General features: G+C 44.9%; 1 protein-coding gene across 1 annotated transcript; it reads left to right on the forward strand.

Annotated features, from left to right (window-relative positions):
- Positions 1–13,462: 13,462 nt before the first annotated feature.
- On the forward strand, positions 13,463–17,021 carry znf703 (zinc finger protein 703). Its single transcript, XM_037776769.1, has 2 exons — positions 13,463–14,151; positions 14,729–17,021. The coding sequence occupies exons 1-2, from the start codon at positions 13,897–13,899 to the stop codon at positions 16,217–16,219; spliced, it is 1,746 nt and encodes a 581-aa protein (XP_037632697.1). The 5' UTR covers positions 13,463–13,896; the 3' UTR covers positions 16,220–17,021.
- The last annotated feature ends 297 nt before the right edge of the window (positions 17,022–17,318 follow it).

Consider the following 17,318-nt stretch of genomic DNA (forward strand, 5'->3'; position numbering starts at 1 on the left):
AAGACACTTTTTATAAAATGGGACCTTTAAAAATGAAAACTGCTAAAATGGGTCGTCAAATATACTTAGGCTGCCATAAATATAGGGGCATGACTTTAAAACAACTCAGATATTTATTTATTTATTTTTTATAATGAAGAGGTATTTGTTTCCCTGGCAAAAAAGGGGAATAAATAACAGCACTAACAAAATAATCAAAAACATTGGCATCTGTATTGGCTATCGGCCAAATTGTTATTTTAAACACCGTTATCGGTATTGGCCCAGAATTTTGCAATTGGTGCATCCTTAATTTTTAAGCAAATGGCCTGATTTGCTTCTGTCTGCTAGCACTAATTGATACAATGCTCACCAGCTGTGCTACTTGATTAGGTTTAGGAAAAGATTGTGGTTTGAGTTAAAATAACTGTGTTTGTTACACAACTTAGATGGCGTTAGTTAAGTACGTAAATTACATAACAAAAGTAATATGGTATGCCACAGTCGTAAGGGAACTTTTCTAACATAACCCCACAAAATAATGTAGTTATCTAATAATATGCTGCTTGGCAATGGAAGTAATGCTATGTAGTAAGATAGTTACATGCTAATATTTGCAGCTTACATTAGAACAAGCAAACATTCTGTTTAATCCGTCCCTTACACTTATTTGCTTAGCCACTGTGCTGAAAAGGTCAGTTGCAGCCCTGGAGCTGGGAGGGACTCTGTGACTTTGCTCAGGGGCACTTCAGCAGCGCGTATGTTTGCTGACTCCCGGGCCTTGACCTTGGGTCCTCCTTGTTGAAGGGCAGGTTCTCCCTACGCACTACAGATACAATACACCAACTCACAACCACAAAATAGGAAACACAAAGCGAGGCCTTGTCTCTGTGGGAGGAGGAAGAGTTTACCAAAGAAATGCCTTAAATGATTTCCAGAGAAGTAGGATTTCTGTTTGTGTGTGGGAGGGAAAGAGATCTGTGTTTCTCATTATGTTTGGTGTAATAAGCAGTGATGAAATCGTTGCCGCCTGCTCTCCAGGTGTGTGCGTGTACATGCGCACTCTTTTACTGCTGTGTTATAAGATGAGGTCACCTAAAAATGAGCACACACTCTCATAATGTACCTTATAAGGTCAAGACTGCTGACAACCTTTAAAGTCATTTAATGACTTAGATGGAATGTTGATGACATTATGGGTAAAAACACTAAGGACGCGTTCACACCAGCCTTGTTTAGTTTGGTTGAACCAAAACCTGGAACGTTCAACACCCTCAAAATCGAACCTAACGACTCTCTGGTCCACCTCGAAGGGGCCGGTCTCGGGCCGCTGTCAAGTGAACTCTGGAGCAGTTCATTTCTGGTATGAACACCATTTGAACCAATCACAGGAAGCGAACCATTTATGTGTCACTTCATTGGTTAAAAAAACAAAAAATTGAGCTTTTCCTGTTTTGGTGATTGGTGAACTAGAAGCCGATTTTGCGCCTGCTACCACTGAAATTGATGAATTTACTGTTTATTAGACCACAAATGAGATAATAATTAGCTAGCTAGTGCACCCCGCGGCACCTCCACCTCACTCTCTCTCGCTGCTAGGAGACTAGTTCGCCGGTAGGAGAGCGCTCGGCAGCTCTGTGGTCTCCTAGCAGTGGAGGGGTGAAGGACGGACCATTTAGACCCAGCGCTGGGCTCCTTTTCTGTAACCAGTGTAGCATGAAAGCATGGTGGAATTAGCGACCTAGCTAACTAACTAGCCAGCTGCTAAATGATTAAAATTGAACAATTCTTCATCAGCACAGGTGGAGGAAAGCACATCATGAGTCAAGGCAACTGTTGAGTTGTACAAGCAGCTAACTGTATGACATTTCCACCACATGACTTCTGTTTACAATTTCTTGACCGTCATTTCTTGACCGTCATTTCTCAACGCAAACAGGAATGATTCAGGAACCGGACCTTTAGGTGTGAACCTGTCCTAAGACAAACATGACCATGTCTTTTTCATAAACAAACACGGGTACAGGTCTTTGCACCTACCGTAACTTTGACTATTGTTTGAGTTGCATGCAAGCCCCCAGGAAGAGCGCCGAGAAGCACATTTTCGTAGTGGCCAAACGGCGGTACTACAACTTCCGTGCCCGTCACGTGATGTCATTGGGCCCAAAAAGATTTTTCCCATAAACTAACATTGGGAAAGAGACGTCTGTAACTCGGCGGATAATTTTTTTTTGAGGTAAGTCAACTTTCCAATACGAACACTTGAATAACCCTTATTTAAATCATTAGGTCCTAAAAGTTGTAAAACGCACTAATAGCCGAATACAGAGTTATTTCCCTTCCTCCGTTGATGTGAATGAGACCCAGCTAGAGCGAGAGCTGGGAGGTGGAGTTAAAGGAAACGCTACTACGCCTGCTCCATGGGCTCAATGGATGTGGATGATCTCGGGAAGATACCACGGCTGTATCAAGAGAACTGGATACAGCGTTGGAAGCAGGCCCACGTTCATTCCTATGAATGTCGACCTCCGAGTAGAAAAGTACCCGGATCTTCCAGCGTTCTTCCGCATCCATTAGGCCCATGGAGCAGGCGCAGTAGCGTCAGCTCGGTCACATGGCTAGGTCACTGGTTGACAGCTTGCTAACTTGGCATCACGTGACGGACACGGACGTTGTAGTACCACCGTTTGACCACTACGAAAAAATTGGCATCATTGACCGGCGCTCTTCCTGTTGTCTTTGAAGATATGGGTAGCACTCGGAAGTCGAGCCATTTTGGTTTCATGTTTCACTGAGCAACTCCCATAGGAATGAACAGGAGCCCCGCCTCCAGCGCTGTATCCAGTTCTCTTTATACATCCATGGTTCACATGAGCTCTTCCTTCCTGTTTCACTCAATTTGTAGGTTATCATGTAAAATGACACTATGTTACTTTCTGGAAGCATACTGTACCTATAAATCTGATGAAAGGACAGTTTGACATATAGGCTACACTTTGATTCCCTCCTGTCTGTCATTTCCCCCCCTTTATTGAAAAGACAGGCAGTCTGTCAGGAGAAGAATTCCTCCCTGCAGGCCTGCTGAAATGAACGACCTGCCAGGCCGTGGACTTAGTTTTAATAGCAGCTCGCACAAACACTGTAAATTTACAGCTGGGAACTGCTCACTGAAAAGAACCTCAAATTTGCCAAAGCCATAAGTCCAGTCAGCAGTCTCTCACTTTAGCCGTGTCTCCATCCTGTTCTCTCACACTCCTTCAGTAGATAAGTGTCTCTCTCTCTCTCTCTCGCTCTCTTTTTCTTTCTTTCACAGATGTGTTCAACCTGCATACGACCATCCATACCAAACTGATCTGGTAATTATTGAGGATGTTCACACAAGACTCATGTCTTTAACACTCTAGCAGCTTAGCTGTAGTGATGGTAATGTCGGGCGTTCCACCAAATTTTGAACATTCATGGTTACCAGAGGAGGAAACTTACTGACTTTTTTTTCATGTCCCCCTCAGGAGGAACTGTAAAAGAGATGCGAAGTCCTGTCCCTTCCGGTGGACCCCATGGGACATGGGTCAATTTAAGAGATAATTTTGCAAGTCAAGAAAGTCACAGTTTTTTTGCAATGCAGCGAGAGAAACGTCGCTTACGCAACTTTTGTGTGCGTAGTCTTTCTAATTATGTATTTTCACAGCCTGATACTTCAACAGTTTTACAACAAACTGCGACTTTCTTGAGTTGCAAAAGAATGTTTTAAATTGACAAACGTGTGTGATTCATGGCGCAATTCAAACAGGATAAAAAAGATATTTGTCTTTCGCCGTTGACTACCGTACAAATATGTGTGGTCCACCGGAGGGGCGGGACTTCACCTCACTATAACTTTGGTAATCCCTTGATCTTAAATCTTGCGCCATCGTCGAATTTCAATTTGTCCAATATTTTCATTCACGACCAAAAGCCTGCAAAACTAACCACAGCCTCAGCTGTAGTTTGTTTAGTGCTAATGAGCAAATGATAGCATGCTAACACTAAACTAAAGAGGTGATAATGGTAAACATTATTGGCTACTGCTAAACATCAGCATGTTAGCGGTTCATTGTGAGCTTGTTAGCTGTTGCTGAAAGCACCGGTCCAGCCTGACAGAGCTGCTAGTATGGCTGTGGTCTTGTTACACTCCAAATGGCAGATGGTTCATGTGATCCTGCGTACGTTACAGGACTTTTTATGCCTCTGCGCCGGCGACAGCCATGGCCGAAAGCATTATGTTTTCGGGTTGTCTGTCCGTCTGGTCAATTCTCGTGAACGATATCTCAGGAATGCCTCTAGGGAGTTTCTTCAAATATGGCACAAACGTTCACTTGGACTCAAGGATGAACTGATTAGATTTTGGTGGTCTAAGGTCAAAGATCAAGGTCACTGTAACCTCACGTCCATCCCGTTCTCGTGAACGCGATATCTCAGGAACGCCTTAAAGGAATTTCTTCAAATTTTGGCACAAACGTCCACTTGGACTGAAGGATGAACTGCTTTGATTTTAGTGGTCAAAGGTCACTCTGATATCATGTCTGTCCCATTCTTGTGATATCTCAGGAAAGCCTTCAGGGAATTCCTTCAAATTTGGTGAAACGTCCACTTGGACGTCAGGATGTCCTGATTAGAGAAGACCAAGGTCGCTGTGACCTCACAAAACATGTTTTTGGCCATAACTCTAGAATGAATATGCTAATTATGACAGTTTCACATACAACTTGACAGGTTGGCAGAGGCATACAACAGCGAGGCGGTACTCTACTTTATCTTTATTCCATCTCCAAGGTTCAAGCACAAACTTGTGTTCAAATTTTCCAGGCAGATTTGCTATGGAATAGATAGAAACAAACAATTTGAGTCAAACAACAAAAAATGATGGCAGTAGAGTTGCTAGCTATGATAGTAGGGTTAATGGAGTATCCCATGTCCACTTTTCATATAAAAAATGACCCTTCCAATAGTCCTCCACAACGAGAAAAACACTTTGAATATCACCTAACTAGCTAACTTACTAACAGATGGGATAAAAAGTAAAATCCATCATCGTTTAATATAGTGTTCTTCTGTCCTTTTCCGCTGTTCTCCTACGTTATGACCACCCATGGTGAATAGAAAAAAACACCTAATCTCTCTAAAATACTCACATTTTGTGATAAAAGACTCAAGTCTGAGTTTTTTCTATATAGAAAACCTATGTGTGAACCACAGAAACCACAACTTTACTCAGTTTGGGCTCCAATGTGTTAAAGGACTTTCTCTGTCTTGCTGGCAGCTGGAGGTACTCAGCATTGACTCTAACACGGAGCTTTGAAATAGCAATCAATGCCTTTATACTGCAGGGAGGGCTCGTAAAAGTGTCGTTGGGAGGAATATATGATGTCGTATTTCACCCTCCCCTCCCTATTTTTAAACACTGAGTTATGGCTGCAGAAATGTGTACCCATTAAAGGTGATATGATGTATTTTCTGCCTTGTTCAGAAACTCATTCATCACCATGGACCAAAAAGAAAACTGCACTTACTCTTTCACCCCTTCCTCTCCCATCTTCCCTCTACGCCTCACCCCGACACCGTTCTTGTACTCTGTCTTGAGTAATTTACGATACACCGGTAGTGCAACCTTCTGGCAGGAACTGCAAGAGCAGCTTGCTCTCTCTCCTGGCAACTAAATAACCTTTTATAAAAGACCAAACTTGGCCAAGTCATCTGCTGTTGCACATTAAGACAGGACAGAGCTGGACATGTGGATACAATCCTTCACACTCTTCTTTCGTAGGGTTAGAGTGCTGAAATATGGAAGCAAAGAAAGACCATAATAATTTGGATTTCGTAAATAAATTATGTATATAAAATTATAAATTTTACGATCTTTTTTTCAGGTTCACATATTCAGATATACAATTCAAGTGTCCAGGGTTTCCAGTAGCACATGTCAACTTATCTTTCTCGGATCACATGACTGATTGTGACCTGATGGAGCAGAAGTCTGATCCATTCCACAGACTCGATTGATTATCCTTGTTAGCCTGAAGGTTCAAGTTTGAATTTTTTTCTTGAATTTCACCAATTCAGTTTGAGCAAACTTATTTTTACTCATTTATTCATTTTTTCCTTTTTTCTTTTTTTTACTTAACTTGAATTTTAAGATCTCAAAAAGACTATTTGAAAATGACTATTTGACCAACTCTTGAATATTGGACATTTGAAATGTGTGAACCTGTGAAGTCTGAATTGTGAACCCTACAAATATATATATTTTAAATTTGCAAAACATTTTTTTATTAAAGCAGGAGTAGGCAGGTTGGAGCAAATATGATCAAAAAAAATATATTTTTATAAAACACTCACTATACCATGTCCTCCGGTGCTCCTAATGGCATTTGTAAGATTTCACAGACCGGAGGAAAACAACCAATCAGAGCCGGGCTGGAGCATTGCCGACTCTGAGTAGCTGTCAATCACTCGCGAACTGATGAAATATGAATCAATATTCTGTTACTATAATGCCTATTTCTCGTTTCAAATGTTTTCAGAATCATCTTGTAGTGTACTGTTTAGCTGTAAAATTAGAAGGTTTGTGACCTGGTCGCCATGTTGAGATCAGTTGAGGAAATACCAAGCATGCTGTAAGGTTATTATAGTATTGTTGCCCAATCATGCCAAAAATATTCTGTCTACTGCTGCTTTAAATTCAGACAGATGGTTTTCCAAGTCAGTGCTATAAATTCAGTGGTATTTACTTTTCAACATTAAGAATTCAGTATCATTTTAAATTTCAAATTTTTTTCCCAATTTCAACTTTATTTGCTCGAGTCCTTGCAGCATTTCTTTGCTTCCATACTGGGAGTATACCGACAAAATCTGTGTGAGGTTGCACTGGATATTAAATTACACAGGCGTTGCTGTATGTCTGTACCGTTTGCTCCTTACTAATTTGGGTGTGCGTGCAATATTTGCGTGTGTGATTGTGGTTCATAACCTTCATTGCATGCCATCTTACTCTCTTCCAACCTCCCCTGTAACTGGCACACTATCAAGTACAGCGGAGATAAATCAACAGAAGCTGTAATTATTACCGCTGTAACAGAACAGAGTTGTTGCTGCTGCTGTTGCTGCTGCTATGTTTTGTAGTCACCAAAAGGAGTGTGTGTGTGTGTGTGTGTGTGTGTGTGTGTGCTGCTGTTGCAGTCTGCTCCCAGTGTCTGCCGACAGAGGATTAATCTCCCCAGCTGAGGCAGTAGCTAAGGTCAGCAAGGGAAATATTTCATAAGTGTCAGCTTGGCCCGTAGCCCTCAACGCAGAGTTCGAAATGAGAATGCACGGTCGCATAACAAACGGCCGTGTGTGACTTTGCGAGGCTCACACGGAGCACATGGGGGTCGGGGGGGCGCGTGATATATGGCAGTGCTTCACTTTCATGTATTCATCTGAGCCGGTGAATTACTGCCAGGGACAAGCACGGTGCTTTGTCACCGCAAGGACCCAGTTGAGACAAATATTTTTGGCCCCACGAGGTCTGTGACTGGAATGCGTTTTCCATTACTGCCTGTTCTCAAACTCCTGTTTTTTTTTATTTAAGGAGAATTCATAAGAGTAATTCCCAACTTCTGCTTTACCAGGTTTAGTTCAATTCAATAAAACAGTTAGTTTAAAAAAAAAACTAAAATAAAAACTGCATGTGTTGTTTTCCATTAGGCCTAAAAATGGTCTTATGAATTGCTTTTGTCATTTCCCCTGCGTTTAATACTCCTCTCACTGTTGCAGGTTTTTCTACTCCTGCGGTGACCCAGGGTTGGCATGCACATGCAGAGAGATTAATGGCATGGGCGGGACGCTTCAATAACCGTTTGTTTGATGTGTCAAGCCTGAAAGCTGCTGATTTACTTACACATTGATAGGCTTTTAATTGAGCAATGCCATCCCTTGTCACATCAAAGCAGTGGCAGCTGACATGACTCGGCCTCGCTGCGGGTTGCGATGATTGACGTGTGCCGCTGAGCCCCGCCCGTCCCATCCTTCATCGTCATCCTCAGTTTATGGTTCGCAGGAACTTTTGGCTACCTCAACCTCAGGTAACTTCTGTTTATCAGGTCGTGAATGCCAGAGAGAGAGAGTCAATCTATTAAAGCAGCAGTAGGCGAGATTGGAGCAAATATAGTTTAAAAAGTTATTTTTATAAAACGGTTACTATATCCTGACAGTAGTGCATGAAACAGGTAATCTGAAAAAAATCATGTGCCTCGGTGTCCTCCGGTGCTCTTAATGGCATCTGCAAGATTTCACAGACCGGAGGAAAACAAGCAGTAAGAGCCGAGCTGGAGCCTTGACGTCTCTGAGCAGCTGTCAATGACTCGGTCAAACTAGGCAGCGCTGATCAAATATGAATCAATATGCTGTTACTGTAATGTCGTTTTTTAGTGTGCTGTGTAGCTGTAAAATGGGAAAGTCTGAGATCAGTTGAGGAAATACCGAGCACCGCCCACCAGCCTGAGCAAACTTTCTCAATTAACAGCTAAACGGTACACTACAAGATGTTTCTGAAAACATTTCATGCAAGAAATAAGCATTACAGTAACAGAATATTGATTCATATTTGATCAGCGCTGCCTAGTTTGACCATTTGATCGGAGTTCACGAGTGATTGACAGCTGCCTCTGTTGAATGAACAGCCAATAGGAACGCTCTCTCTCTTAAATGACCTGTGATTGGCCAAAGTCTCCCGTCACGGGCTAGATTTTCTAACGCCTGAAGACAGAGCCATGAGGAGGTGCAGAAGTCTAGTTATCTCTCAGAACACTTGAATTACAATATGCTGAAAGGTTATTATGGAATTTTTGCCCAATGAAGCCAAAAACATTCCGCCTACCGTCACTTTAAATTGGCTAGCGGGGCTACGTTAGACTGAGCAAATTTCCGTTTCAAAACTTAATTTTTCTGATGAGAAATTTTTTTTTCGATATCATGACAAAAGTTGTTTCAAAGAGAGAAAGAAAGATGTAATGTGTGTTCCCAGCAGCCTCCCCCCCCCCTCCCCCAACAAAGGTCAGTGATGAAGACACAGAGACGTCGGCGACCATGAGTGCAGGAAGCAGCGTTGACTTTAACAAGCGTGAGGAATTTTTCTTTTGCACGGCTTGTTGTTGTTCGTTTTACCAGACCTGTCACGGCTCCAGCTTGTGAATACCTCGATAAGCTTCTATCAAAATGACCCCCCTCCGTCATCAGGCCAATGGAAAAAAAAAAAAAAAATCTTTTGATGTCATCTGAAATTTCACACAACAATGTAGGATGATCTGATTTGAGGCAGACGCTGTCTGGCAGCGCGGGCCTGTTCTCCCTCCACCTACTCCCCTCGTCTCCTCCTCCTCCTCCTCCTCCTCCTCCTTCTCCTCCTCTCCGTGCTCTTGATAACTTCTCCGTGTGGAGGACAATAGCGGCTTTTGTTTCCCGAGCGTGGAGAGAGGACCCGAGGTTGCGCGGGTGTGGGCGGTGTTGCGGCTTACGTGCCTGTCTGCGAATGCGTTTCAGGTGTAGCGAGCACGACAAGGCGGAACCCTGCGCGGTGTGGGTTTCGGAAATAAAAAGTGCCAATCTGCGAAACAGAGAGGGAAGCCTATTATCCCGGTGTGATTATAATGCAGACAGATAGACGACAGGTAGGCAGTGGATAAGAGCGTTAGCTTGCGAGACGTGATGAGCTGACAAGAGAGACAATCTCCCTCCTAAACTGGAGAGATAAGGATGTCAGCCGCAGCTCTGACTCCCAACACGCAGATATACTATGTAGACAGTCAGAGAGATGATACTGTATAAGATCTACAGAAATACACACTTTTAAAGATGGCATCTGTGGCCTGTTTGTGTTTGTGTGCGCGGGATGCATTTTCTCGCGCGAGCGCATGCACATTCAGCTGTGAAAGGATTAGTATGTGTATGTCAAAGACAGAGGGAGCGGCGACCACAGCAAGATAAACGAGGAAGTGTGAATACATTAAGTACACTGTGTAGATATTGTTTGTGGACCTTTCAGCTCAAGGAAATCCTTGTTTCAACATTCTGTCCTGGATGGAATGTTGCCTGCGAGGCTCTTTTTAAGTGTTTGGGTCTAAATGCCATGTCTGCTACACCCCATGAAACTGTCTTAATCCACTTTTTTTTCCCTCGGTTTTTATTACTGCTGGAGAAAACACTAGGGGTAGAGCAGAGCCCCAGCCTCAGGCCTCTATTCCCATTCCACACACCCCATAAGTCAGTCACAGATAATTAAATAGGAGTTATTTACACTCGTTTTCCCTCCTCTGCCTCTCTGGCGCTTTTATCATTTCTCTCCCCTTCTCTTTGTACTGTATACTACACGCAGCCAGACCTTGTCAGAGTCTGGCTGACACCAGTGAAGGCCTGTAGAACTTGAAAAGAAAAAAAAGACTCTTATGAGCTCACATCAATGTCAGCCCCTCATTAAACAATCACACGGAGCATCTACACAACGCTAATCCCCCCGTGTGCCGCAAAACACCTCGGCACTTCCAAACAGAGCGAGAGACAAACGAGCAGACGAGGATTCGCTCGAGCCAGGGTTTGAAGAATTCGGCTGCCTAATGTCAGCGTTATATATTTACTCTGGAGTCAGCCGGCTTTTCAACACGGGGATGAATTAGGCCCCGCCGCAGAGCTATGGCGTCCATTACAGGCCTCAACGGCTCTATAAATCACAGGATCACAGGGGCATGTGGGGTCCGCTCCTCCTCGCTCCTCCTCGGCCCCTATCGGCCTCATCCTGGGGGTTTTGTTTGGCTGCTGTTCTAGCCAAACCCACTGCTTTGATACAGCCATGGAAATGGCCCGAGGGCCAGCGGGACCTGGACATGCTGGGAAGCCTCTTTAACGGGAAAGCTGTCCTCTTAAAATATCCACAACAGGAAACAGCCATCAGTCATCGACACGCCAAAACAGCTGTTACCAGCCTACATCAAGGGGGCACATGAAAGGAGTTGCTCCCTGTTGTTTGGGCCCTCCCTTGTTTCATTCTCTCGCTGCCTTTGTCTGGCTTTTCCCAATGCCCTCCTCTTTGGTCTCCTTTTAACCCCCCCCCCTTCTTTATGCAACTCCACCCACACTGCAGCGACTTACCCACTCGCCCTTTTAACAAGTGGATGACTGTGTGACAAACAAGAGCGCTATCGGAAACCGCACAACTTAACTAGCAGCCTGTGTCGTAAAAGCAACATTTCAAATCCCCCAATAAGCTCTCGGCGTTACCTTTAAATCTCACAGTGAGAAGGCAGTTGTTATATGCGTCACCTGTTTATGTGTCTCGGCCCCGAGATGGTGACAGACAGTTTTAAACAAACAGACAGATTCAAAAGGAGATTGTGCCGCGCTCGGCCCCGGCAGCGTGCACGTCCGCGTTTCGCATACTCTCGGATCTCTGCGGGTCATTGAAGCGTGAGTGGCGGTGTGTAGGCGACGAGTGACGGCTAAGCCTAATGATGACAGGTCAAACAGTGACGCTGTTGAGTGAGGCTGAAGTGACTTCATCCTCCGCTCAGCTGCAGATAAATGGCAGCAACCATTATGAGTGGAGGAGCAGGCTGATGGCAGAGCAGTTTGATAAGGCCGGCCCTGTATTGTGAAATGTCAAACAAGTTTACCTATTAAAGCTCAGAGGAAAGGCTTGTTCTGGTTTCTCTAGCCAATAATCAACGATCCATGACTCTACTTTAAACAGAGAGTGTTGTAATATCTGATTAGTTCAAGAGGCGTTCCAAATGGGATGGAAATCCCCATAAGGCACAGCTTGTTGTTCTTTATGGGAAATTAAATTAAGTTAGTGGGCTTACTAATGTGGCAACCAAGAACGAAACTCCACTGTATTTTTTGTTTTCCTCTGTTTTATGCTTCTGTAAAAGCTGGGAAAAACATTTTAAGTAGTGTTGATGCATCTTTAATTCTTGTAAATTAGAGTGTGTGACTGTCAATGCAAAAACAGAAGATGTCATCAGCAAAATACATGAGAAATTGAATCATGTCAATTAGCTTTAATCTGGAGAAATTGAATCAAGCCCAGTAGCCGTCACAGTAATAATGCAATAAAGTCATTAACATACCAGAAATGTTCATGAATTTAAAGTTTGAAGATACTGGTATCACATGAAACTAGAAAACCAAATGAATCCATCGGTACCAACCATGTCACACTAGCTCGTCCCGAAGGAGGTTAAATAACGCTACAAAGTTACGCAAAATTTTGTCGAGGAAAAAACTGGCATGGCCATTTTCAAAGGAGTCCCTTGACCTCTGACCTCAAGATATGTGAATGAAAATGGGTTCTATGGGTACCCACCAAGACCCCAGGAAGAGCGCCAGGCTTTTAAGCAAAATTTTCGTAGTGGCCAAACGGTGGTACTACAACTTCCGTGTCCATCACCTGATGCCATTGGGCCCAAAAAGACTTTTTCCCCTAGACTTACATTGGGGAAAGAGACGTCTGTATATATATATATATTTTTTTTTTAGGTAAATCAACTCCCCAGTACGAACACTTGATTAGTCCTTATTTAAATCATTAGGTCATAAAAGTTGTAAAATGCTCTAATAGCCGAATCCAGAGTTATTTTCCTCCCTCCGCTCATGTGAATGAGACCCAGACCGAGGCTGGAGCAAGGAGTTGGGAGGAAATGGTAGCGCGCCTGCTCTACGGGCCCAATGGATGCGGAAGATCGCCGGAAGATCCGGGTACTTTATCACTCGACAGTCAAGCAATTTTGACTTCATGCGCTACTGAGCGACTCTCATAGGATTGAACGGGAGCCCGCCTCCAACGCTGTAACCAGTTCTCTTTATACATCCATGGTACCCACGAGTCTCCCCTTTACAGACATGCCCACTTTATGATAATCACATGCAGTTTGGGGCAAGTCATAGTCAAGTCAGCACACTGACACACTGACAGCTGTTGTTGCCTGTTGGGCTGCAGTTTGCCATGTTGTGATCTGAGCATATTTAGGGTTTCTGGACAATATTTGTTATTAATTGATTTCCAATAATAAATATATGCCATACATTTGCATAAAGCAGCATATTTACCCACTCCCATGTTGATAAGAGTATTATTTACTTGACGAATCTCCTTTTAAGGTACATTTTGAGCAGATAAAAAAATCATTAATTTGCAATTAATCGCGATATTAAATATTATAATGGATTGACAGCCCTAGTCTCGTCACATGTCAAATTTGGATCCAGTATTTATATTTGTTGTGTTTAGTTTGCCTGTGGCTTATGGAGGTCAGTGACACAGATTTGCACCCATACAGTACATCCCGGGTATGAGGGTGAGGCCAGAAAACAGACCACGCCCCCCTCCCGTTGTCCCGCCCCCTGATTATGAATGCGGCCACTTGTGATTGGACGGCGGCTCGTCGCTTTGAAGTCCCTCCCTCCAGTCGTCAGTATGTGGAAGAAGTGAGGTAGTGTGAGGCTGCTGCAGAGGGACACAGAGACACGCGCTGGAGGACTGGCACGCACACACACACCAACCTCTGCGGGATATTCACTATATACACTTGATGAGCAGCGACTACTTGTGTTGTTTTGTTTGTTTTTGCTCTATTCCTGCTTCTTCAACCCTGGATAAAGGATTATATAGGACTCATTAGCGGGTGATATATTGAAGAGTCCGGTAGAGGATGACATTTGGTCCGTTTGTTCCTCTGTAGAGAGACAGCCTGGGTCCGACACGGAGGACGCGCACTGCGCAGCTCCACGTCCCTCCGGATTACCGCACTGTCTCTTCTGTTTAAAGTCATCATGAAACGTGCTGGTCAATGATAGTTTCCACCGTGCGTCCTCTCGTTACATCCTGCCGTCGCTCCTCGGAGCCTGATCCAGATGAGAGATCCCCCCGGTGGACCTGAACCGCCTTTACGCAGACATTCCCCGGAGTCCCCAACCAACGGTGATCAGCACCGGACAGGAGCGGAGAGACCGTCCGGTTCCAGACTCACTTTCAGTCCTCTAACGGATCCGTTTCGTCAGGCTAGAAGGCTTCCTATCCGGATCGTGAAGATGTTGACGGCGCACAGCGGCCACTTGCTGCACCCGGAGTATCTCCAGCCGCTCACATCCGCTCCACTCAGCATTGAAGTAAGTTAATAAAAAAATAAATTACACTGTCTCCCAATATCTGTTAGTATCATCTGATGTCTGTTTTTTTTCTAATATTAATCAGGTAATATGAAGTCTATGGCGTAGGTTGAGTGTGATGAATATGCCAGCATATGCGCCATTTTACGCACAGCGATTTGTTGGCAAGTTCACCAGAGAAACCAGAGTTTAGAAATGTCAAATTACTGCAGATAATGTAATGTTTTAAAAGTAATGTGTGCTGTTTATTTTACAGCTATATAATACTACAATTTTCTCTTTCCAAATGTTTATGAGAGCTTTTTCTTTCTTTCTGTCTTTGTTTATTTGTTTTTTTTTTAACTTTGCTTCAACTTTGCATCCTGTGACTTCCTTTGTTCATATTCAGTTAGAAATACCCAGGGCTGCTTTGCTGGAGTTTTTAGTATATAATTAGTATATTGTTTGGCCAGTGAAATACATAGCCAGAATAATATTTGAATGATTCCATATTATAATTCTGATATGTCTTCTGATGCTAAAATGAAATCAACTCAACAGTTTGTTCACCATCTTGCTCTCTTTTTTTCCTCTTCAGCTGGATGCCAAGAAGAGTCCTTTGGCCCTGCTGGCCCAGACCTGCTCTCAAATTGGCAAACCAGACCCCCCCTCCTCTTCCAAGCTGGCCTCCCTTTCCTCAGACAAGGAATCGTCCAGCCGGTCTTCCAAGTCTGGAGAGCAGCACCAGTCGCTGGAGGACAAGTCCAGCTTCAAGCCTTACTCCAAGTCGTCAGGCGACTGTCGTAAGGACGTTCTGGTGACAAAGGGGCCTTCAGATAAAGCAGCTTTCAGGGTGCCAAATGGAAGCTCCAGCAGTGGCGCCGCTTCATGTCCATCCTTCCCTCCCCATTCCCGGTCGCCCAGCTCCAGCCCTCCTCCCCTGCACTCTCAGAGCCAGACCCACAGACAAAGCCAGTCCCCCTCCACGCAGCCCCCATCACACTCCCAGGCCACGCACACGGACAACAAATCGGGGAGCTCAGAGCAGTCCAGCTCGGACAGTAATAACAACAGCGCTGGCAAAAAAGACTCCGATGCAGCTAAGTCAGGGATGGATGGGGCTCAGTTGGCCAACTCCAGCCACATACGGGCCAGTGCCAACTCCAGCAACGCCAGCTCTGCCAGCAGCCCGCGGCCGGAGAGCAAGGCCGATCCACAGTCCTCCTCGCAGCCTGGCTTGGGCTCCGGCCACATCGCCCCCGTCTCCCCTTTTAAACCCGGACATTCTGTCTTCCCGTTGCCTCCCGCTTCCATGGGCTACCACGGCTCCATCGTGGGGGCCTACGCCGGCTACCCCTCCCAGTTTGTTCCCGGCTTGGATCATACCAAGTCTGGCTTGGGGTTAGGACTTCCGGGCAAGCATCCCAGCTCCAGCCCGCTCACTGGAGCCTCACCTCCGTCCCTGATGCAGGGCTTATGTCGGGACCCGTATTGTCTGACTTACCCCAATGCAGCCCACCTGGGAGGAACTAACTGCTCCACCTGCGTCCACGACCCCTCCAGCCTCAAGTCCGGTTTCCCCCTGGTCTATCCCTCCCACCACCTCCATTCCCTGCACCCCAGCTCCTTGTCTTCCGGCACCGTTCCCTCCATGTCCCACCCCCTCTACACCTACGGTTTCATGCTCCCCAACGAACCGCAGCCTCACGCCTGCAACTGGGTGTCTGTTGCAGGTCCTTGTGACAAGCGGTTCTCCACGTCAGAGGAGCTACTAGCCCACTTGCGTACCCACACAGCCCTGTCCGGGATGGTGGACAGTAAGCTTTTGTCGGCCTACCCTTCATCTGTTTCATCGACAGCCTCTTGCCACCTCCACCTGCCCCAACACAGCAGCCCGGGTACCCTGCCCAGCTCCTTCTCCCTCAGAGGCTCTCCTGGCTTGATGGCTCGCTACCACCCCTACAGCAAATCCCACCTGCCCGGAGCACCAGGACTTCCTATGACCTCCCTCCCCTCCTCGGCCTATTACTCCCCCTATGCCCTCTATAGTCAGAGACTGGGCTCGGCCTCAGCCCTCGGATACCAGTGATATCAGAAATAGTGTTGACGCCCACAGACTGCAGGCACCAGCTTGGACTCTCCAGAGCGGCCCTGAAGACGGATTCTTGAGATTGGGGTCATCACCGGTATCAGGGCACCATGCCTGACGGCCTGGCCTGCCAGGAATACCACCTGTTAGCCTCAGGATTGTGATTGGCGCTCACCCTGCGATGGATTGTCTGCAGAACCAACAGACTTTAGTGATTAAAGGCGGCAGGACACAGAGCTTGAAAATGATGGAATTGTGGGATTATTACAGCAGTCTTGATTTTTGTTTTGTTTTTCTCTATATCTGTCTCCCAGAACTGAAAGTCTGTATTTATTTTTCACTCAAGCGCTTGGTATTCAACTCTGGGGGGGAAATTTTGCTGTCCAAATAAATTGTTCTGAAATATTCTAACTGAAAAAATGATTTAAGTATAGTACCATTATGCCTATCATACACTCTAAAAATAAAAACCTTGCACCACGATGAAGATGGACTGTGAAGCTTTATTCTGGGGACCTCTTTTCATCTCCTTTCCTCTCTGGCTGTTGGTTTTTTTCTGCATCTTATTCAGACTCTGGAGAATTGCATGTCCACGAGAATTATCTTGAACAATGCCATTATTTTTATTTGTAAATATGCAAAGATGTAATATTTTTTCAAGCTTACCTGGGGGTCAGCGAGTTGGGTTCACAAATGGTACAAAGATGAAAAAAAAAGATAAATAAAAACAATTAATGATGGCTGTGCTATCTGACCAACAGGGGAAGGTCTTATTTTGTTAAATAAATGATACATGATTGCATTTTATCTTGTTTTTTTCTTCCTTATTGTTTGCTATATATAGTAGCATTTTGTCACTAACGTCAGAGGATGGAGTAAATCCTGCCAGACTGCTGCACTGCACTTATCTAGATCCATCTATCATTACGCCACGCTATATGTGGCTATGTGTAATAATTCATGGCTCATATCAGTTGACAGGGCTGTCCCAAGGAGGGCAGGCCGGGTCACGTTAGCCCTGTTAGCTCGTCTCTGAGGACCCCCCGTCCCTCCTCCTCTCTCCATCACCCACATTCGCTTTTGTTGTTGCGAGTGCAGC

This window comes from Sebastes umbrosus, chromosome 8 (assembly GCF_015220745.1).
Source record: "Sebastes umbrosus isolate fSebUmb1 chromosome 8, fSebUmb1.pri, whole genome shotgun sequence".
Taxonomy (NCBI): domain Eukaryota; kingdom Metazoa; phylum Chordata; class Actinopteri; order Perciformes; family Sebastidae; genus Sebastes; species Sebastes umbrosus.